Source organism: Thalassophryne amazonica, chromosome 6 (genome assembly GCF_902500255.1).
Source record: "Thalassophryne amazonica chromosome 6, fThaAma1.1, whole genome shotgun sequence".
In the NCBI taxonomy this organism is placed as follows: domain Eukaryota; kingdom Metazoa; phylum Chordata; class Actinopteri; order Batrachoidiformes; family Batrachoididae; genus Thalassophryne; species Thalassophryne amazonica.
Genome location: NC_047108.1, coordinates 120646472 through 120669111, shown reverse-complemented (window position 1 = coordinate 120669111; position 22640 = coordinate 120646472). Strand labels below are relative to the sequence as shown.

General features: G+C 40.8%; 1 protein-coding gene across 1 annotated transcript in view; it reads left to right on the top strand.

Annotated features, from left to right (window-relative positions):
- The window catches only part of plekhn1 (pleckstrin homology domain containing, family N member 1), a 34208-nt gene extending 19783 nt beyond the window's left edge, over window positions 1-14425 (top strand). The window contains 6 exon segments of the mRNA XM_034173282.1: window positions 3113-3265; window positions 3691-3912; window positions 4322-4477; window positions 6025-6267; window positions 6515-6575; window positions 13695-14425. Coding sequence (XP_034029173.1) covers window positions 3113-3265; window positions 3691-3912; window positions 4322-4477; window positions 6025-6267; window positions 6515-6575; window positions 13695-13879 — 1020 coding nt within the window. The 3' untranslated portion in view covers window positions 13880-14425.
- The last annotated feature ends 8215 nt before the right edge of the window (window positions 14426-22640 follow it).

Here is a 22640-nt window from a genome sequence, read left to right as displayed (position 1 = left end):
TTGTCCTTTTTTAAACACAGTGATGAGAGTTTGAGGGGAGAACAAGGAACTAATTGCCTGCAGCCAGACAGTTTTTTTTCTTTCTTTTTTTTTAAGTTCACATGTGCGCGCGTGAATGAATGTCCGTGAGTGGACTGGAGATGTCCGGACTTTTTACTGGATGAGGACATCTCCTGTCTCTGGCAATCAGTCTGTGAGCAGGACTTATGGATTTTATTTAAACACTTTTGTGAGAGTCTTCTCACAAAAGTGTTTAAAAGTGTTTGCTCCTGCTCCTTTGTGAAAAGGAGCAGCAAGGAGGAGCAGCAGCTGCAATCAGCATTTTTTTATTCTGTTGTTTTTGAGTGTGTAGTTTTACTGCATTGTGTACATGGTGTAAAAACAATCCTGTGTGATTTATACTGCGGGAACAATGGAACACAGCAGGAATCATAAATTGGCGTTGGGTAACGTTGTCTTGTGAGGGTGTGTCTTCCAGTCACGCTGAGTACCGTCCTGTTGCTCTGACTTGCGCTGAAACCACTTAATTCTGCGTCGAGCAGAGGACGCAAAAAAAATTAAACATGTTTAATTTTTGTTTGTGCCCCTCGAGCATCGTCTCAGCACTAGGTTGCTTCCACGCGGCGTCGTTATAACGACGCACGATGCAACTGGGAGAAACTGGGCGCAGCCCCGGTGTGAAAGGGACTTTAGGAAAAGCCTGGGCATGTACCACATAAAATGCTGCAAGTTAACAGTTACTTTGCAGATAGATAGATAGATGGATAGATAGGTGAGTCACTTCCTCCAGCTTTTTACCACAGTAACTCAAAAACAGTAGATGCTATCATCTTGTAACTAACCAAGTTAAAAGAACATATATTGAGGACAACATCACAAAAATTTGGTGAACTATGATACACCAGAGCAGCCAAATCTTTTTTTTTTTTTGGTCCCAGTGAGACAATCAATCAATCAATCAATTTTTTTTATATAGCGCCAAATCACAACAAACAGTTACCCCAAGGCGCTTTATATTGTAAGGCAAGGCCATACAATAATTATGTAAAACCCCAACGGTCAAAACGACCCCCTGTGAGCAAGCACTTGGCTACAGTGGGAAGGAAAAACTCCCTTTTAACAGGAAGAAACCTCCAGCAGAACCAGGCTCAGGGAGGGGCAGTCTTCTGCTGGGACTGGTTGGGGCTGAGGGAGAGAACCAGGAAAAAAGACATGCTGTGGAGGGGAGCAGAGATCGATCACTAATGATTAAATGCAGAGTGGTGCATACAGAGCAAAAAGAGAAAGAAACAGTGCATCATGGGAACCCCCCAGCAGTCTACGTCTATAGCAGCATAACTAAGGGATGGTTCAGGGTCACCTGATCCAGCCCTAACTATAAGCTTTAGCAAAAAGGAAAGTTTTAAGCCTAATCTTAAAAGTAGAGAGGGTGTCCGTCTCCCTGATCTGAATTGGGAGCTGGTTCCACAGGAGAAGAGCCTGAAAGCTGAAGGCTCTGCCTCCCATTCTACTCTTACAAACCCTAGGAACTACAAGTAAGCCTGCAGTCTGAGAGCGAAGCGCTCTATTGGGGTGATATGGTACTACGAGGTCCCTAAGATAAGATGGGACCTGATTATTCAAAACCTTATAAGTAAGAAGAAGAATTTTAAATTCTATTCTAGAATTAACAGGAAGCCAATGAAGAGAGGCCAATATGGGTGAGATATGCTCTCTCCTTCTAGTCCCCGTCAGTACTCTAGCTGCAGCATTTTGAATTAACTGAAGGCTTTTTAGGGAACTTTTAGGACAACCTGATATAATGAATTACAATAGTCCAGCCTAGAGGAAATAAATGCATGAATTAGTTTTTCAGCATCACTCTGAGACAAGACCTTTCTGATTTTAGAGATATTGCGTAAATGCAAAAAAGCAGTCCTACATATTTGTTTAATATGCGCTTTGAATGACATATCCTGATCAAAAATGACTCCAAGATTTCTCACAGTATTACTAGAGGTCAGGGCAATGCCATCCAGAGTAAGGATCTGGTTAGACAACCATGTTTCTAAGATTTGTGGGGCCAAGTACAATAACTTCAGTTTTATCTGAGTTTAAAAGCAGGAAATTAGAGGTCATCCATGTCTTTATGTCTGTAAGACAATCCTGCAGTTTAGCTAATTGGTGTGTGTCCTCTGGCTTCATGGATAGATAAAGCTGGGTATCATCTGTGTAACAATGAAAATTTAAGCAATGCCGTCTAATAATACTGCCTAAGGGAAGCATGTATAAAGTGAATAAAATTGGTCCTAGCACAGAACCTTGTGGAACTCCATAATTAACTTTAGTCTGTGAAGAAGATTCCCCATTTACATGAACAAATTGTAATCTATTAGACAAATATGATTCAAACCACCGCAGCGCAGTGCCTTTAATACCTATGGCATGCTCTAATCTGTGTAATAAAATTTTATGGTCAACAGTATCAAAAGCAGCACTGAGGTCTAACAGAACAAGCACAGAGATGAGTCCACAATGAGACAATGAGAGTGACAGAACCTGTTCTCATATAAATGTTTTTAAAACAGAAATAGATTGTTCTTCTGACTGCTTGACACAAGTTGCAGTATGAAAGAGAGAGAGAGAGAGAGAGAGAGAGAGAAGCACACAGGGTTTTGTATGAATGTATCCACAAAATAAAACAATAGCGGGGGAGATGTTTGATTGAGGTACACAGTGAATATGGCCTGTGAGATCATTTCATCACTGACATTTATTAAATCTGCAACATAAACTGCTATTTTCAGTAGTTACATTCTAAAACTCAAATAACATGATCACAAGTTTACAACCCCACCGAAAGGAACTTGTTTGAATGTAGCAAAAGTACACATCTCCCTTCTGTCTCTGCCGTGTAGCTTCAGTGTCATTCATTTCTGAAGTCTACTATGTCAAGATCAAGCTCAAAGTCATGGCGAGCGCTGCTTGTTTCAGAAACACGCAAATACAACATGTAGTCATATGCACGCTGTTTTATTTTTTACACACCGAGAGGTTGTTTTCTTATAACTGGTGATAAACCAGCTGTGCGTGCGTGGGCTTGTCAAGTTAACTTGATTCCTTAAATCTCCAGGCTCCACAGTTTGACAGGTGGAGCGGACACAGCCAAGGAAAACCCGACTCCCTGAAGCTGAGCCAGTCTCAGAGCAGCCGCGCGTCGCACAGCCTTCAGTTCAGCATTCACCAAGACAACACTGTGTCTCCAGGATACGCCCAACCCCTCTGTGTAAGTCCTCCGTGTCCTGTAACGTGCACGTCATCGCAACGTTTATGCACATCTACATACATTTGTGTTTGTTTCGTTGGTGCTGGGCAGCAGCAGTTTTCTTTTACCAAGTTAATTATTAAGGAATGTCTGCAGCCGAAACCACTCCTGCCGCCCTGACAAAGGCTCAGGCGGTGAGGTTACCGCCATGTGGTTAAAAAATCAACAAAATCAGCATTTGGTTGGTTAAAATTCAGCAGCTCCTCCACATTAGTTAACATCAGAATGCACCGGAGCACTGAGCTTTGAACCAAACTCCCCCTGGAAATCTCTGCCAACTGCACATCCAATTAGCGTAAAGTAATAAGTGCTTTATGCCTGGAAGAACTTTCCAGTGAAACCTGAGTAACTCACGTTGGTTTTCGCCCTATTTGTCATCTTTACAGTACAGCTCCAGCCGCCCCGCCTCCATGGAGACGGCCCGCCTGGGCAGCAGGAACAACAGCGTGCTGTCCCACAGCAGGCCCGAGCACGACCTGCGACCTCCGTCGCTTCGCTACTCCCCCCAGCGCAGCTCGTACATCCAGCCAGCCAAGAGCTCGGCTGCGTCTCAGATCTACAGCACGCCGTACTCGCCCCTGCGGCAGGAGAAAGCCACCCTGGTCAAGGTAATCCAGTCTGGCAGCTGAATTCTCCTCTGCACTGTGGACTTATTTTACACATCATGCGCACGGGAACTAAAATAGACACAGCCAGCGGGCGTCAGAGTGAGGCCGCGACGTATGTGCACTTAAGACATGTGGCATTTGTGAAGGTGTTAAGGTGGAACTATCTGCTTGGTGGTGCAGCGAAGCACACGCTGCTTTACCGTGTGTCCGTGCACGGCTACGTAGGTGAGGTTAGAGTTTTATGCACAGCTGACCGTCAGCCCACCAGCACCACAGCAAACTAACGGTAATCTGAGCCTAAACCCGTCCAAATAAGCACGGTTCATATGATAGCATCCTGCCAGCCTGAAGAGCACGAGAGGAACTGTGAAAGACGCAGCATATTAATGTGTGAATGTTGTGTGATCAGTCTAACAGCTGGAGCACCCCTCAGACGTCCCTCAGCTACTCCCTGAACGTCCCTCAGCGTCACTCAGACATGAGCACCACCCGCCAGCCCCTGTCGCCGCTCTATGATGAACCCTGCAGCCCTGAAATCTACTCCCTGGACGAGGCCAAGCCTGTGGTAAGTACTCACTAATTTTGCAGTGTCAAATTAACACTGCAGCAAGTTCAGTACGGTGTAAAACCAACGCTGACATAGTGTAAATTAACTCTGTTAGTGTTGATGAGCTGGATTTAACAATTTAATAGAACTGTCTTAAAAAACACAATTTTAAATAAAACTGCATGCACTCCCTGCAGTGTTAATTTAACACTGTAGTAAGTGCATACTGCCCCATTCATTGTAGTGTAAAACTAACTAATGAATTGTAAATTAACTCTGAGTTGATCAGCTAGATTTTACAACCTAATAAGTTCAAATTTTCTTTGCTGTCATTCCACCCATACTTGTGTGTGTCTATATATATATATAATATATATATATATATATATAATATATATATATATATATATATATATACAGTACTGTGCAAATGTTTCAGGCACACATAAAAGCATAAAAAATATGAAAATCTGATAAATATTCATAAATAAATGAAATGTGTAAGGAACTTCAATTTTAATGATAATGATAAGCAGTATGAAATTGGGTTCTATTTATGTGTGATTTTTTCAGTATATAAGTCAAACCGGAGTATAAGTCGCAGAACCTGAAAAACTATTTTAAGGAAAAACGCGACTTAAAGTATGAATACTTGAGTTTTACCACCATTTTAATAATCATCATCATTTGCATCTATGTTTGTGTGGTATTCTACTGACCAGTACACAAGAAATTATTGTTATGGAATAAACAAAATACAGCTCACATATTCACTTTTGTTGGAGCTGATTTTGTGTTGACATGCTAATACAAGGGTGGGGGGTGGGGGGGAGCTCGGGGGGGGGGGGGGGGGGATGAAATGATGTTGATCCTGCATTAGTGGTAATGTTCACCAGATGGAGCTATTGCTCCATTTCAAAAACCTTGGGACACAACAACGACCAACCTGTTGCTTACGTATAGTAGTAGATAAACACATTCATAGGAGAACAAAATTGTGTTCCCCTGTGTGTATTTATTTACATACAAAAGAAATTGTGTTCCTCAGAATTCTCGTCATGTGTAAAAATTAAATGAATATGTCTAATGAACATAAAAAAAATAAAAAACAAACAACATAAACGAAGCAGTTAAGAGACATAAATAAAGTTTAAAATGGAAACAGTGCTGCTGCTAAGATAAACATTAAATGATTGAATTGGTTAACATGTATTGTGATATTGCACGGGCGTGTGCAGTGATTATTTTCTGTGTAGTAATCTGACCTGGGGGAAGAAACTGCTGCACAGTTTGTGCACAGTTTGTCTGATATCAAGTCATGGGAAAACATACACAGATGTGGCAGTACAGAGACCTGTTATCAATGAACTCTACGTGCCATCGTTAAAATGACTGACCGCTGGGTGTTTTTCCTTCGATTTAACGGCATTGTTCACTTATATGCATATAAGATGTTTGGTTCTTTATTCCACTTGTCTTTCCATTTTAGATAAAGATTAATTTCAGTGAAATGGTCTGATAATCATCTTTACCATCCTAACACGTCTCACGTCTTTCCCCATCAGCAAAACTGGCAAGACATGATACAGCAACACCACCATCATCTGGGCCCCCAACCCCTGCCCACCTCCTTCCAACTCCACACCCCTCCCACGGGCAGACACTGCAGGAGGAGTCTGGTTCTGACCAACTCCCAGGGCCAGGCCATGGACGTGCAGACGGGACCCGCTCTGAGCCAGGTGGAGCAGAGAGCCGAGGCCGTGTCCAGGCTGAAGCTGCTGCCTGCACCGGGCCGAGTGCACGATCAGGTGAGACCTGCACTGACCCTCATCTCCCAGGATGCTCTGGTTTCTGGAATGCTGTGCAAAACAAGTGGATCGATGGTGCGCCATTTGGTTCAAGCTCATATAAATATCTCGTTCTGCAGGTGATATTTGAACAGGTGGTGTCCATGAAACAGATACCAGATGACACCAGAATGTTTGTTGTACTTGATCATGGGAAGTAACCCTTTTTGTTTTTTTTGTTTTTTTTTTGCTTTTTATCTTTTGATAGAAACTCATCCCATCGCGCTGTTTGAGGAACAACTTCCAGATGCCGTACGGTTACTCACCAGGTGAGACGTGAATGCACGCAAACATAAATGTAGTGAAACATTCCTTTGTTTATGTGTAGTTTGCCTGTTTGCTAAGACTTTAATGTTTTCGCAAAAGAATTTCTGTAACACACACGGGGAGGGTCCACTGGTCCGAATTAACCTCTTTATATGATTTCATGGTATATAGTACAACACACAACTGATTTTAAAGTTCACAAATAAATGGAATACTTTCAAATAGCTAACAAACCAGATCCAGTTTTGTCTAGTTTACAAAAATACAAAATTATTTTGTTGACAAACACCATTAATCACCTTTAATTGTACTGTTGTCGATAAATTGGTTGAATTGAAAATCAACAAATAATGGTAATTCACCAGAATTAAATGTTTTTTTTTTATTGTCACATTACTTTAGTGCAACATACAGTAGTGTTCAGATTAATAGTAGTGCTATTGACTAAAAAGATTAATCCAGGTTTTGAGTATATTTCTTATTGTTACATGGGAAACAAGGTACCAGTAGATTCAGTAGATTCTCACAAATCCAACAAGACCAAGCTTCATGATATGCACACTCTTAAGGCTATGAAATTGGGTGATTAATAAAAAAAAGTAGAAAAGGGTGTGTTCACAATAATAGTAGTGTGGAATTCAGTCAGTGAGTTCGTCAGTTTTGTGGAACAAACAGGTGTGAATCAGGTGTCCCCTATTTAAGGATGAAGCCAGCACCTGTTGAACATGCTTTTCTCTTTGAAAGCCTGAGGAAATGGGACGTTCAAGACATTGTTCAGAAGAACAGCGTAGTTTGATTAAAAAGTTGATTTGAGAGGGGAAAACTTATACGCAGGTGCAAAAAATTATAGGCTGTTCATCTCCAATGATCTCCAATGCTTTAAAATGGACAAAAAAACCAGAGACGCATGGAAGAAAATGGAAAACAACCATCAAAATGGATAGAAGAATAACCAGAATTTCAAAGGCTCACCCATTGATCAGCTCCAGGATGATCAAAGACAGTCTGGAGTTACCTGTGACAGTTAGAAGACACCTGTGTGAAGCTAATTTATTTGCAAGAATCCCACGCAAAGTCCCTCTGTTAAATAAAAGACATGTGCAGAAGAGGTTACAATTTGCCAAAGAACACATCAACTGGCCTAAAGAGAAATGGAGGAATATTTTGTGGACTGATGAGAGTAAAATTGTTCTTTTTGGGTCCAAGGGCCGCAGACAGTTTGTGAGACGACCCCCAAACTCTGAATTCAAGCCACAGTTCACAGTGAAGACAGTGAAGCATGGTGGTGCAAGCATCATGATATGGCATGTTTCTCCTACTATGGTGTTGGGCCTATATATCGCATACCCAGGTATCATGGATCAGTTTGGATATGTCAAAATACTTGAAGATGTCATGTTGCCTTATGCTGAGAGGACATGCCCTTGAAATGGGTGTTTCAACAAGACAATGACCCCAAGCACACTAGTAAATGAGCAAAATCTTGGTTCCAAACCAACAAAATTAATGCCTCGCAGATGTGAAGAAATCATGAAAAACTGTGGTTATACAACTAAATACTAGTTTAGTGATTCACAGGATTGCTAAAAAGCAGTTTGAACATAACAATTTTGAGTTTGTAGCGTCAACAACAGATGCTGCTATTATTGTGAACACCCCCTTTTCTACTTTTTTTTTTTTTTTTTTTTACTAATAGCCCAATTTCATAGCCTTAAGAGTGTGCATATCATGAATGCTTGGTCTTGTTGGATTTGTGAGAATCTTCTGAATCTACTGGTACCTTGTTTCCCATGTAACAATAAGAAATATATTTAAAACCTGGATTAATCTTTTTTAGTCACATAGCACTACTATTATTCTGAACACTACTGTACATCCTACCATAATTGTAAAAATAACGTCAACATGCTCTCCTTAATACTAGGACGAGGGCTAGCAGACCCTAGGACTAATGGGAAGCTCCCCACACACAAAAGAAAAGTGCTGATTTATTTTATAGCTAACTTCAGTTTACAAGCAACCATGTTAGTGCATGTACAGACCCTAGGCTGAGTATAGTCATTCATTCACTTGTGTTTTTATTATATTTTAACATCAGTGGGTGCAATTAAAGTGAAATGTTTCAATATATTTTTTTTTTTTACCAAAATGGTTGGTAACAAAATAAGGCCTCATTTAGCCCAGCGTGTTATATTCTCCTTTTGATACAAAGGAACACAGGCCCTTTCACAGGTTCGAAACAGTTTGACACAAGTAATGTGTAGCCTCGAAGAAACGTTAAAGCTGTATAGTGTAGGATTTAGGGACATTTATGAGCAGACATGTACTATAGCTTTCATAACTACCCGTTCGTTAGTGAATTACCTGTGTTGTGTTTTCTTAAGCTTGCAATTGGCTCCTCGTAGTAAGTAGCCATTTCCCTCAAGGACACTGCCACGTTGCACCACCATGTTGATACAGTAGCCCAAAAAGGATATACTTACTCCGCCTTCAAATTTTGCCGTGCGGGCAGAAAACAGAAGAAGAATCAATCAATCAATTCAATCAATTTTATTTATATAGTGCCAAATCACAACAAACAGTTGCCCCAAGGTGCTTTATATTGTAAGGCAAGGTCATACAATAATTACGTAAAAACCCCAACGGTCAAAACGACCCCCTGTGAGCAAGCACTTGGCGACAGTGGGAAGGAAAAACTCCCTTTTAACAGGAAGAAAGGGGAAAGTTTTAAGCCTAATCTTAAAAGTAGAGAGGGTGTCTGTCTCCCTGATCCAAATTGGGAGCTGGTTCCACAGGAGAGGAGCCTGAAAGCTGAAGGCTCTGCCTCTCATTCTACTCTTACAAACCCTAGGAACTACAAGTAAGCCTGCAGTCTGAGAGCGAAGCGCTCTATTGGGGTGATATGGTACTATGAGGTCCCTAAGATAAGATGGGACCTGATTATTCAAAACCTTATAAGTAAGAAGAAGAATTTTAAATTCTATTCTAGAATTAACAGGAAGCCAATGAAGAGAGGCCAATATGGGTGAGATATGCTCTCTCCTTCTATTCCCCGTTAGTACTCTAGCTGCAGCATTTTGAATTAACTGAAGGCTTTTCAGGGAACTTTTAGGACAACCTGATAATAATGAATTACAATAGTCCAGCCTAGAGGAAATAAATGCATGAATTAGTTTTTCAGCATCACTCTGAGACAAGACCTTTCTAATTTTAGAGATATTGCGTAAATGCAAAAAAGCAGTCCTACATAATTTGTTTAATAGGCACTTTGAATGACATATCCTGATCAAAAATGACTCCAAGATTTCTCACAGTATTACTAGAGGTCAGGGTAATGCCATCCAGAGTAAGGATCTGGTTAGACACCATGTTTCTAAGATTTGTGGGGCCAAGTACAATAACTTCAGTTTTATCTGAGTTTAAAAGCAGGAAATTAGAGGTCATCCATGTCTTTATGTGTGTAAGACAGTCCTGCAGTTTAGCTAATTGGTGTGTGTCCTCTGGCTTCATGGATAGATAAAGCTGGGTATCATCTGCGTAACAATGAAAATTTAAGCAATACCGTCTAATAATACTGCCTAAGGGAAGCATGTATAAAGTGAATAAAATTGGTCCTAGCACAGAACCTTGTGGAACTCCATAATTAACCTTAGTCTGTGAAGAAGATTCCCCATTTACATGAACAAATTGTAATCTATTAGATATGATTCAAACCACCACAGCGCAGTGCCTTTAATACCTATGGCATGCTCTAATCTCTGTAATAAAATTTTATGGTCAACAGTATCAAAAGCAGCACTGAGGTCTAACAGAACAAGCACAGAGATGAGTCCACTGTCTGAGGCCAAAAGAAGATCATTTGTAACCTTCACTAATGCTGTTTCTGTACTATGATGAATTCTAAAACCTGACTGAAACTCTTCAAATAGACCATTCCTCTGCAGATGATCAGTTAGCTGTTTTACAACTACCCTTTCAAGAATTTTTGAGAGAAAAGGAAGGTTGGAGATTGGCCTATAATTAGCTAAGATAGCTGGGTCAAGTGATGGCTTTTTAAGTAATGGTTTAATTACTGCCACCTTAAAAGCCTGTGGTACATAGCCAACTAATAAAGATAGATTGATCATATTTAAGATCGAAGCATTAAATAATGGTAGGGCTTCCTTGAGCAGCCTGGTAGGAATGGGGTCTAATAAACATGTTGATGGTTTGGATGAAGTAACTAATGAAAATAACTCAGACAGAACAATCTGAGAGAAAGAGTCTAACCAAATACAGGCATCACTGAAAGCAGCCAAAGATAACGATACGTCTTTGGGATGGTTAAGAAGAAGAAGAGGAATCAATGGCTGCTCCTCTATACACTGTCTGTGGGATGTGAGTGCAGACTAACAAGTTTAGGAACCTGCATTTGGTGAAGTAGAGGATGATACGTATTGCCTATCACAAGAGAAGCCAAGGGGGCATGAACTCTTGTCATCACAGAAGCGAAAATGTGAATTGATACAAATCATGACTGGCAACGGCATAGTGCAATCTGCAAGATCACCACTAGATGACACCAAATCCTACACGCTGTAGCTTTAGTTACCTTATCATCTCCACTCACAGGTTGCATCATTCTTTAATTTCTGATTTACTTTCCTGTTCTGCTCTGTATATCATCTCATATTTGGCCATGTAGTCTGAATCATTCCCTCCACCCCCAGTTGTGACCTTAACTTAACTTAGGCTCATATGAAGGTGGGAGCCATATCCAGCAGGGGGCAGACATGTCTATGGGATAACACACAGGCGAAACAATGACACATTTTTTGACTTATTTGATGCATAAAAGTTAATACTAATCAAATCACTTCATCATCATTAAGTGCTCTTTTAGTGAGTTGCATGATGGTAGTATTTATTCTTATTTATTGTTAGTTTATCCCCGTCTGACTGGGATGGCAGAACCCACATTGACCTATTAACATTTCTGCTGTTCAAGCTCTTCATTGTTGCCAGTCCTGGGAATAATTCTACTGGCTCCTCTTTCTAACCACAGCTGACATATTTCCAGTGTAAGTTATGAAGGTTTGGCCGACCTAAATACCACCAGGGACAGGTCACTGTCCACACTCCATTTGCACCTTAAACGCACAGCGCGTACGTGGCGTGATTTAGCTCTCGGGTCTGTCAGCAGGTAGACAGAATCTTAAAGGCTGCAGAACTGAAAGTGCAGGAAACGTGCAAATGTGCCAGTGAGACGGAGCTTAGTGCAAACCGACATGTCATTTGTGCAGATGTCCCTCACAGGGGAAGACCAGTGTAACACTGATCCACAGGCAGGATTACGCCCGGACTGTGATTGACAGCACACAACTGGACCACGACTGGATTTTTTTTGTTTTGTTTTTTGTATCTTTAGGTTCTTTTATCATGAAGCGTGAGACAGTGTACTCAGATCCACATGAATTACAGTACAGCAAATGTTGCTGTTGTAAATTAGTTTTGTCTCAGATTTAATTCCGTGTTAAATTTATTTCTTTTTTACAGCCACTGACCAGATCTCAGAAATCTGCCACAGTGCTTTTTGCACTTTGGGTTTTCTGAATAAAATGTTGTTTTATGGTGAATAGACTGCATTTATATAGGGCATTTCCATCTGAATCCAAAGCTCAAAGCGCTTTACAATGAAGCCTAACATTCACATGTTACACAGAGTGCTGCCATGCACTCTGTGTAACATGTGAATTTGTCCACTGTGAGATCAATAAAGTCTTATCTTATCTGACACGTGCTCACTACACACCAGGAGCACACTGGGGATCAAGGACCTTGGTGACTTTCCAGCCTGCTGGGGATTTGAACAGAGGATCCTCTGGTCTCAAACCCACCGCTTAACCATGAGACCATCATTATTGTATTGACATGTTTAGTTTGAGTTTACACACAAAGGGGAGGTGCTTATGCGTTAAAATGCGCATTGTGAGCTGAGAAACAGCCATAAAGACAATTTGTGAAATTGGTTGAAGAATAGGAAAACGGCAGCATTTGTGAAGCTGGATACATCCAACAGGTTTCATTGGGGGGGGTCCACAAAGATATGCCAGTGACACAAGGTGAAGCTGGACTGCAAAATTGTCCAAACAAATAAATCAAATCAAATCAAATCAATTTATTTATATTTGCCAAATCACAACAACAGTTGCCCCAAGGCACCTTATATTGTAAGGCAAAAGCCATACAATAATCACAGAAAAACCCCAACGTTCAAAACGACCCCCTGTGAGCAAGCACTTGGCGACAGTGGGAAGGAAAAACTCCCTTTTAACAGGAAGAAACCTCCAGCAGAACCAGGCTCAGGGAGGGGCAGTCTTCTGCTGGGACTGGTTGGGGCTGAGGGAGAGAACCAGGAAAAAGACATGCTGTGGAGGGGAGCAGAGATCAATCACTAATGATTAAATGCAGAGTGGTGCATACAGAGCAAAAAGAGAAAGAACACTCAGTGCATCATGGGAACCCCCCAGCAGTCTAAGTCTATAGCAGCATAACTAAGGGATGGTTCAGGGTCACCTGATCCAGCCCTAACTATAAGCTTTAGCAAAAGGAAAGTTTTAAAGCCTAATCTTAAAAGTAGAGAGGGTGTCTGTCTCCCTCATCCAAATTGGGAGCTGGTTCCACAGGAGAGGAGCCTAAAAGCTGAAGGCTCTGCCTCCCATTCTACTCTTACAAACCCTAGGAACTACAAGTAAGCCTGCAGTCTGAGAGCGAAGCGCTCTATTGGGGTGATATGGTTGAAATTGGGGTGGTATGAATAAAGCCTAACTGGTGAACTGTTTCATGTCTGAGGTGTTTTTTTTTTGCCATTATTTTACTCTCCTGCCCATTTATGACACATGAAAGCATCAGCTGACTTTATGAGGTCACATTCTACACATTTAAGCAAAAACGCATTCTGCAACTGAGTAACTGTTTCTTTGCTTGCCTGATGGTGCACCATTAGACAAAGAATGAAGGTGTGTAGCAGCGGCGGCATGCGACGCTACCAGTTTCACAGTGAACTCATAGTATGTCGGTGTGTCTTTTGTCTTTCTTTGTTTGAAACTGAAATGCCTGGGAACCTTCTCTTTCCTCCACAGACCGCCACTCGTACCTCGAACCCACGGAACCAGACGACCAGGAAATAGATTATGACAACATTTGGGAGTATGACTGCGACACCGGAATGATTCAACCAACGTGTGGAGTTTCGACACAGTTGACAGGATTAAATTTGGGGGCCAGAGGCCTCGGTGCTATGGCAACGCCGCAGAAATGGTCATAAAACCAAACAACAGGCTGCCACCCGTCTGGACGTGTGCAAACAGCAGATCTGTATCAGAAGGATAATTAAAGCCGACGATTGCAGCTCCTGCGGTATGAACCACCAATCCAGTGGCGTTTCTGCAGGAATGAGAGGAACCGGATGCAACCGGCACGTTTTCTGATTGACATAAAATACAGACAGCCTCCATTTCTTTGATATGTAGCATTAAATAAAGAGGACAGCAGCGTGCACATTATTATTTTTGTAAAATATTATTGCTGATGTTTCTTAGCTCTCATTTTATTTTTTTAATATAAGAGTTTTTGAGCATGCTATCCAGTTTACCAAATGTTATTTTTCCTAGCTGTAGCTATAAAAAGCATTCCGTCAAGGCTTGGTATAGTAAAGCATGTATTTATTTGTAAATGTTGTACATTTATTATTTTATTGCATTATGTTACATAGATGCAGCACTGCTGCAGAGTACTGATACTGTACTTTCATTTGTGATTGAAGTGTGTGTGTGTGTTTTCTAATATATGGAAATAAAAGTAGAAAAGTAAACTGTTTTATTTATTCTTTCCTAATAACAACCATAACTGTGTGGAATATACTATATATATATATACATACATATACACACACACACAGAGTGTGTGAGTGAGTGAGTGACATTTCTCAGTTTCATTCACAAAATTAATCAGTTGCTAGGTTACACACTTCTGCTTTAGTTTAGGAAATAACTCTCCATCAAAAAGATTTAATTTTTTTTGTATGGATACTGCCTGATACATAAACCCTGACATTTGCAAACATTGCCGAATTAAGGTGATGCAAAAACCCACATATAAATACATAAAACACCTGCATCCAATCAACAGCTGGTTGCAAATTATAAACAAGCTATGAATCACAGGGAAAACAAACATATATAACAGTTAAAATTGATAACTTATCTGCTGTACTCAATGCAAAACAAAAAAAGGGTTTCTGCCAGGAGTACGTCTACTGAAGGACTGTTCAATGAACTGTAAATAAAATCATACAAATACTCATGACACAAAAGAGGGGTTTCTGTCAGGAGTACTTTGATAGTAGGACCGCTCAATACATTCAATTTAATTTCAATTATCTTATTTAAATAGCACCAAATCACCACACAGCTGCCTCAAGGCACTTCACATGAGTAAGGTCCCCTACTCCAACCCCTAGAGCAAGCACAAAGATGACGACAGTGGTAAGGAACAAGTCCCTCTGGTGACAATGAGGAAGAAACCTCAAGCAGGCCAGACCCAGAGGGGTGACCCACTGCTTAGGGTATTCTAACAGTTGCAATGTTTTTACAGATTGTACAAAAGTTTCTTTACAAACAGAAGAAAAAGAAGAGCAGCAAAAAGTGTTTTTAAATGAAAATACAGTCACTGTATTTGCAAATAACTGTGGCTGTACGTAAGTAGTTGTATTGTTGCAAATAAAATGATACATGCAACACAAAAGGGGGTTTCTGTCAGGAGTATTTTTCCATTTAGTGCATTGTAAATGAAATAATACAAGACTAAAAAATGCAGCTAGTGTAGCAGCTGCACTCTATGTTTTGTTGTTATGACTCCGCCCATTCACTCCCCTCAGGATGCGAACTCACCATCTCATCTCCAGCATGGGAGTCAGACTCTAACCAGAAGGCTAAAACCCAGGCTCTGGCCTTGTGACCAGAGAATCCTTTTGAACTGTAGGGTGTAAGGTTTATAACTACATCTGCACAGCGACACCTGCTGGCCTCCGTTACACGAGCATAAAACCATCAGGGTAGCAAATAAACCGCTGTCCACCTGAGGCCCAAAGATAACAGAAGTCCTGTGATGCACTGAACGGCCCGTCAGTAAAGGTCCTCTGGGCAAAGCCTTTTGTTTTTTGTGTTGTTAGTTCTTCCATTGTGTTTTGGAGCTTTACAATGCAACTGTGTTTTGGGATACATTGTTGCATTTACAGCAGACAAGTTACCAATTATTGTGCATCCTGTAGGTTATATTAAGTAGTTGTTGTATTAACAGGTGTTTTCTGAGCAGTAGTGTTTCAGTGCACTCGGTTCCGGTGTGGAAGGTTCCTGGTTCAAAGCCCACCCCTGCCCATTCTCCATGTAATATGGAGTTGCATCTGGTGTTAAAAGTCTCTGCACGCATGTGCGTGCGCGCAAACACACACACACACACACACACACACACCACACACACACACACACACACACACACACACACACACACACACACACACACACACACAACACACACACACACACACACACACAGAATTTCCTAACGCATGATCCGGTGAGGAAACGTATAATTAATACTGTATTAAAAGCTGATCAGTTCAGGGCATCTTATTGATCCTGTGATCAACACTGAACACTTTATGGCTCAACTTTGACATGTTTTGTTGAAAACGAAGTACATTTTTTCAAATCAGTTACTGAGAAGAACAAATGTCCTTCTGTGAGCGTCTAATGTTAAATTGTACATAATAAAATGAAGTTCTTACAAATGTCCTTTCATTTGAGAGATGATTTCAAAGTGAATCTCACAAGCGCTTATGGCGCCCCCTTGTGTTGGTTCATTGATACACGTTATGAACAGTTTAATTCAAATAAAGTCACAGAAAACCCCATATCTCAGAAATGATTGCATAATCATTTATTAATTAAAGTTCACAACAAGAAGAAAAGACAAAAACAAAACTTTCCTATGTAACTGATACTGGCACAAAAAAGTCTCCTTAGCAATAGAAATTGTTTCACATTGTAAAATATCTTCAGCTGACTGAAGCAAACAAACTAATAAACGACATAAATGAACTGTGAAATTTACTGCACATATAAGCTGTGAGTAATCTGACCCCTGACCTTCCATGTGGACCGGCTGTACCCTCATTTATCAATAACATGACTTCTTTTTGATAAACATACAAATCTTGTGCAGCCTTTACCTTATTTCATGTTCTTATTCACGTTTAAATGCCAAAATATTAGACAGGAAGCATTTACATGGCAGCATTACACTTCCATTTAATGCAAATGGAACAATTCTTGCACAGTGCAAACACATTTATCTGACGTCCTCCCAAAGATCCTCACAAAGCTTGGAAACGTGTCCCTGTCACAATCTGCAGTCCCACCCTGCTGTTAATCATCTACAACACCTCACTGCCAAAAACGACTTCCATCAGTGATCACAACTGACTACAGGTCGGTGGCATTGAGACCAGTTATGATGTCTTTGGGAAAATAGCTTGGTGGCACATTACAAAGTGGCGTCCTGCCGCATTCGGCCCAAACCACATCATCTAAATGGCAAATCGATCCACGGAGGATGCTGTAGACACGATTGTCCGTCCTACCCTGACCCAACTTTAACACCAGATTACACTGTAACAAATTTCTCTTTTAATTTACAGCACCCTACGGATAGCTGGAGTTGCCCGTAGGGTGCTCTTACTCTACAGTAGGCACAGTTTAGAGTAGGGATGGGTATCAAGAACCGGTTCCTTTCGGGTATCGTTAAGAAATTATTCGATCCACCGACATCAATAACCTTTTTGCTTAACAATCCCCTTATCGGTCCTTCAGAGAGGCCGTTGTTTTTGAGGGTGTTTGTCGGGAAAATGATCATTTCTCTACATTGAGTACAGACCCTGCAGCGGGTCTGTAAGCAACTTTTTTGCAGTGCAGCTTTGCTTTGAACCTTTAACCAATCGAAGCAATGATTTGCAGATTGAAGCAGTACTTCAATCTGCTGCTTTGTTGATTCATTGTTTTATTTCACTTTATCTTAATTTTTCCCCGCTAAAACCCTAAAGAGCATATGTGTATGAGTATTATTTACCTTTTTATGTTAAACCGACCTGTTATGGTCTTAAGAAACAGCTGATAGATATATTTTATAATTTAAAAACGGACAGATGCTAACGTGTCAGCATGTCTATGGTGTTTTCCAATGTTTAAGTTAGCATTAAGCTGTTCGCATCTCAGCACGTTTGTGTGCATTTTTTTTCTGTATAATAATTAAAATTAATGTCTCAGCGTTTGTTGTCGTAAAAGAGTCAAATTGTTATTTTTTAATTTATTTTTATTTATATATTAATAATAATAGCAACAACAATAATAGTATTAGTAACTCATAATAGCTAATAATGCTACAATACAATTTTAGAGAATGAGACAAAAAGAACCTGATGAAACAAAACACATCAGAAAAGATAAAACCAACTGACAATGAAAATAATTAAATACATATGGAAATAAATAAGTGTTTCCTGTGAACACCTAGTGACTCTTACACCTCCATTTCATCCCTGTCTTATTTAAGTTTAATGACAGTTTGTTTTGGTCAAACCATATTTTCATTGTGTTAATTTCTTCAGTGATTTCCTCCAGAACTATCTGTCAAGCTAGAAAACTGCTGCATCCTAGTAAGAGCAGAATACTACTGGAATGAATTTGAATAAGGAAAGTTGTTTTTTTTTTTCTCACCTAAATGGATGCTGCACTCACTGCAGTTTCTTGTCTGGATTAGTCCCAGATTGCATTTCAGAGTTTCTAGAATTCAAACATTTTCATGTGGGTGGTGTTGGGGACTAATTTTGGGTTTCAGCTTTTTTTTTGTTTTTCACCACTTTCATCCCTGAAAATGTCAATCGTGAGTCACTTTTGTGTGTATTAGAGTCACTAACTGGGACTCCTGTCTTGTTGCGAGAAAGAAACAAGAATCGTCCTCCGTTCTGTTCACACAGCTCCAAACGTTGCGCGGCTCTCTGCCAAGTCAAGTTAGAATGATAGAATCCAGTTGGAATTAATGAATTCAAAGCGAAACACCATTTAAATCAAATAACACCTCTTTCCAAATGTTGTAATACAAACAAACTACAATGATCAAAACATTTTTTTTCCTCCCAAAATGAGATGTCCTGCGCTGACGTGCAGCAGCCGGCTGAGCTCAGCTCAGAGGTACAGAGAGACATTCATGCCAAAATGTCTGATTTATGTCCAGAGATCAAGGATCCAGTGACCAATTTAAAATGTTGTTGACATAGAAAACCTGTAAAGCTTACTTTTAGTCCACAGAAAATTCACAAGAGGTATCGAGAAGGGAATCGATAAGGAATCGGATTGATAAGTAGAATCAATAATGGCATCGATATCGACAAAATCTTATCAATACCCATCCCTAGTTTAGAGTAACAGCACCCTACGGACAGCAGCAGTTGCTTGTAGGGTGCTGTTACTCTACACTGTGCCAACTGTAACATACAACATGATTACAGTTAAATTACAGTAAGCAGCTGTGATTGTCACACTAATTCCGTAAAAAAAATAAAGTCTTCATTGGTTTGGTTCATCTTCAGCTGTACAGAGGGGAGCATGGTCGGCCTCGAACCAGGGATATATTTTTGTGTGTGTATGTGTGTGTGTGTGGGGGGGGGGGGGGGTGCACTAACTGCATCATGCACCACCAGGCACTGTGCAATGTGCTACCTGGTCAAATTAATTCACCTGTTTTAGCCTGATATAATGTACTCAGTTCTAAACAGACATTTGTATGTTTTTTTTTTTTTTTCTTTTACAATAAATTCTTCATGTCACTAAAAACAGTTCTACAAATATCCCATCTGATATATTGGGCTAAAATAGACACACACACAGTGCACTGTAACACACACAGTTTAGTTTTTTTTAACGGAATTAGTCTGAGCTTCTTCCTGTAATTTAACAGTCCCGTAGTGTGTTTACAGTAGTAGAATGTTGTATGTTACAGTACTGTAGAATATCAGTATATTAACACTAGAGAGAGTATTCTACAGTGACACTCTAGGTGGTGCTGTTGCTATACTTTGTGCATTTTATCTCTGTGTTTTAACACCATAATCCAGTGATGAAACATACATTTGTAATTTTTTTTACACGGTATTAAAAGCTGATTAAATACAAAAAGCCCATGTAGACTGGTCAGTAAATTACTGGTCTTAGGTTTCTCACTAACTGTCTGTCTGGATCAGGGACTTCCTGATAGCCTGACAGCCGGCCCTGAATTGGGCCAGATACTGGCCTCTCTCTCCTAGCCTGTGATTGGTTGGCAGCCGAGATGCTGGCATCAGCCCATGCGTCAGCCTCACATTGATGTGGCGCGAGTGCTGCTCTCCTATTGGTCGTTTAGGAGAGGGAATTCCAGCACTACTCTCCTGTTGGTCGTTTATGAGTGAGAAATCTCACTCCAACATGGAGGCCAGTATCTGGCCCATGTCATAGCCGGGCCAGTTGTCGGGCTAACTTTCCTGACTGATCACTCTCAGAGAGTGAGAGTTGATCCCTACTATCAATACCAGCTCCCCCTAGTGGTGTCTGCTGCACTGTTATGGAAATAGCCCGATAACCGGCCCTGAATTAGGCCAGATACTGGCCTGTCTCTCCTAGCCTGTGATTGATTGGTGGCCAAGACACTGATGTCAGCCTCACTTTGATGGGGTGCGAGCACTGCTCTCCTATTGGTCGCTTGGGAGTGGGAAATCTCACTCCAAAATGGAGGCCAGTTTCGGCCCAATTCAGTTGTTGGGCTACTACGAAAAACACTGTACACCCACGACTGCACCCCCACTCAAGCAGAGCAATGCCATCGTTAAACTTGTGAATAATACAACTGTGGTGGGGCTCATCTCGACTGGGAGGTTACCATGATACACAGGATTAAGAATGACTTGGTCGATGTAGGTGCTGAGAAGTACCTCATCCCCCGAGGTGAGGCCATGGTGAGTTTCTGGTACCAGACACCCAGATTCAGACCTACAAGATCAAGTTCTTTTCAGATCTGACTGTGAAATACCCTACCCCGAGAACTGATGCCAGTCACCAGCCTGGACTCCTTTAAAGCAGGGCTGTCCAGCCTCCGAATCAGATCTGTTTAGAAGTCCAACTCCCTGTACATACAGCAGCTGTATATACCAGATGAATGTACTTTTTGGACTTCACTGACACTTTTGTCTACCGTGTTCACTCTGCATTGTGTCTGCATCATTGGAGACTGTGTGTAGAAAGTCAGTGACTTCAAGTTCCTGGGTGTGCATATGAATGATGTGACATCTGGTGGAAGACAGTCGAGAACTTGTTCAGAAGAACAGTGTCTTTGCTTCCTGAAGATCCTCAGGAAATAGACGCTGGCTCAAAAACCGCTGCCGTCCTTCTACGACTGAGTGACTGCATTTCCACGTGGTTCACCCGCAGCTCCTCAGCAGAGAGAAACGCGCATCTGAGGGCGCCCTCTAGAGGAAATATACAGCTCTCACTGCCTCAGGAGACCTCACAGCAGTCTGGCAGACCCACCATGTCCCGGATGCTACTTCACTGAAAAAAGAGAACGTTTGAACCAACTTAAAAAAAGTGCTACAATTTGTAAAAACCTGAGTGAATGAAGTTGTTTGAATTTAAGCGTGTAAGTTAGAGTTGATTTAACTTTCAAACTTAAGTTCAAACAACTTAATTCATTCAGTTTTTTTTTTTATAAATTATAACACTTTTTTAAGTTGGTTCAAACATTCTCTTTTTTCAGTGTTGTTAGACATCCTATCCACATCATTTTTATGCACTTCACCCTCCTGTCTCTGCCACTTTTTAATGTTAATACCTTAAACCTCTTTGATGGTTTCATGTTTTATCTTTTTTTTTTCGAGGAGATGTATCTCTAGATTATTTTATTGTACATCAGATTAACCTATCGAGGGTTTTTTGTTCTCTGCACTGTCAAAAGTGGCCAACCAGTCTCATTGTAATGACGACTAATGTAATCAATTCAGTTCAACATAATGGGGGAAAAAAATCTAAAACAATTTAAAATTTTAAATTCCAGGTTTACACTCCCGCACGAGCTCTGAGGTCCGAGGGCCAGTCCCAGCTCATGGTGCCTAGGACAAGACTTAAACTCAAGGTCAATCGATCAATCAATCAACTTTTTTCTTGTATAGCGCCAAATCACAACAAACAGTTGCCCCAAGGCGCTCCACATTGCAAGGCAAGGCCATACAATAATTATGAAACACAGTCTACGTCTAAAGCAACATAACCAAGGGATGGTCCAGGGTCACCCGATCCAGCCCTAACTATAAGCCTTAGCGAAAAGGAAAGTTTTAAGCCTAATCTTAAAAGTAGAGAGGGTATCTGTCTCCCTGATCTGAATTGGGAGCTGGTTCCACAGGAGAGGAGCCTGAAAGCTGAAGGCTCTGCCTCCCATTCTACTCTTACAAACCCTAGGAACTACAAGTAAGCCCGCAGTCTGAGAGCGAAGCGCTCTAATGGGGTAATATGGTACTACGAGGTCCCTAAGATAAGATGGGACCTGATTATTCAAAACCTTATAAGTAAGAAGAAGAATTTTAAATTCTATTCTAGCATTAACAGGAAGCCAATGAAGGGAGGCCAACACGGGTGAGATATGCTCTCTCCTGCTAGTCCCCGTCAGTACTCTAGCTGCAGCATTCTGAACCAACTGAAGGCTTTTTAGGGAACTTTTAGGACAACCTGATAATAATGAATTACAATAGTCCAGCCTAGAGGAAACAAATGCATGAATTAGTTTTTCAGCATCACTCTGAGACAAGACCTTTCTGATTTTAGAGATATTGCGTAAATGCAAAAAGGCAGTCCTACATATTTGTTTAATATGCGCTTTGAATGACATATCCTGATCAAAAATAACTCCAAGATTTCTCACAGTATTACTAGAGATCAGGGAAATGCCAT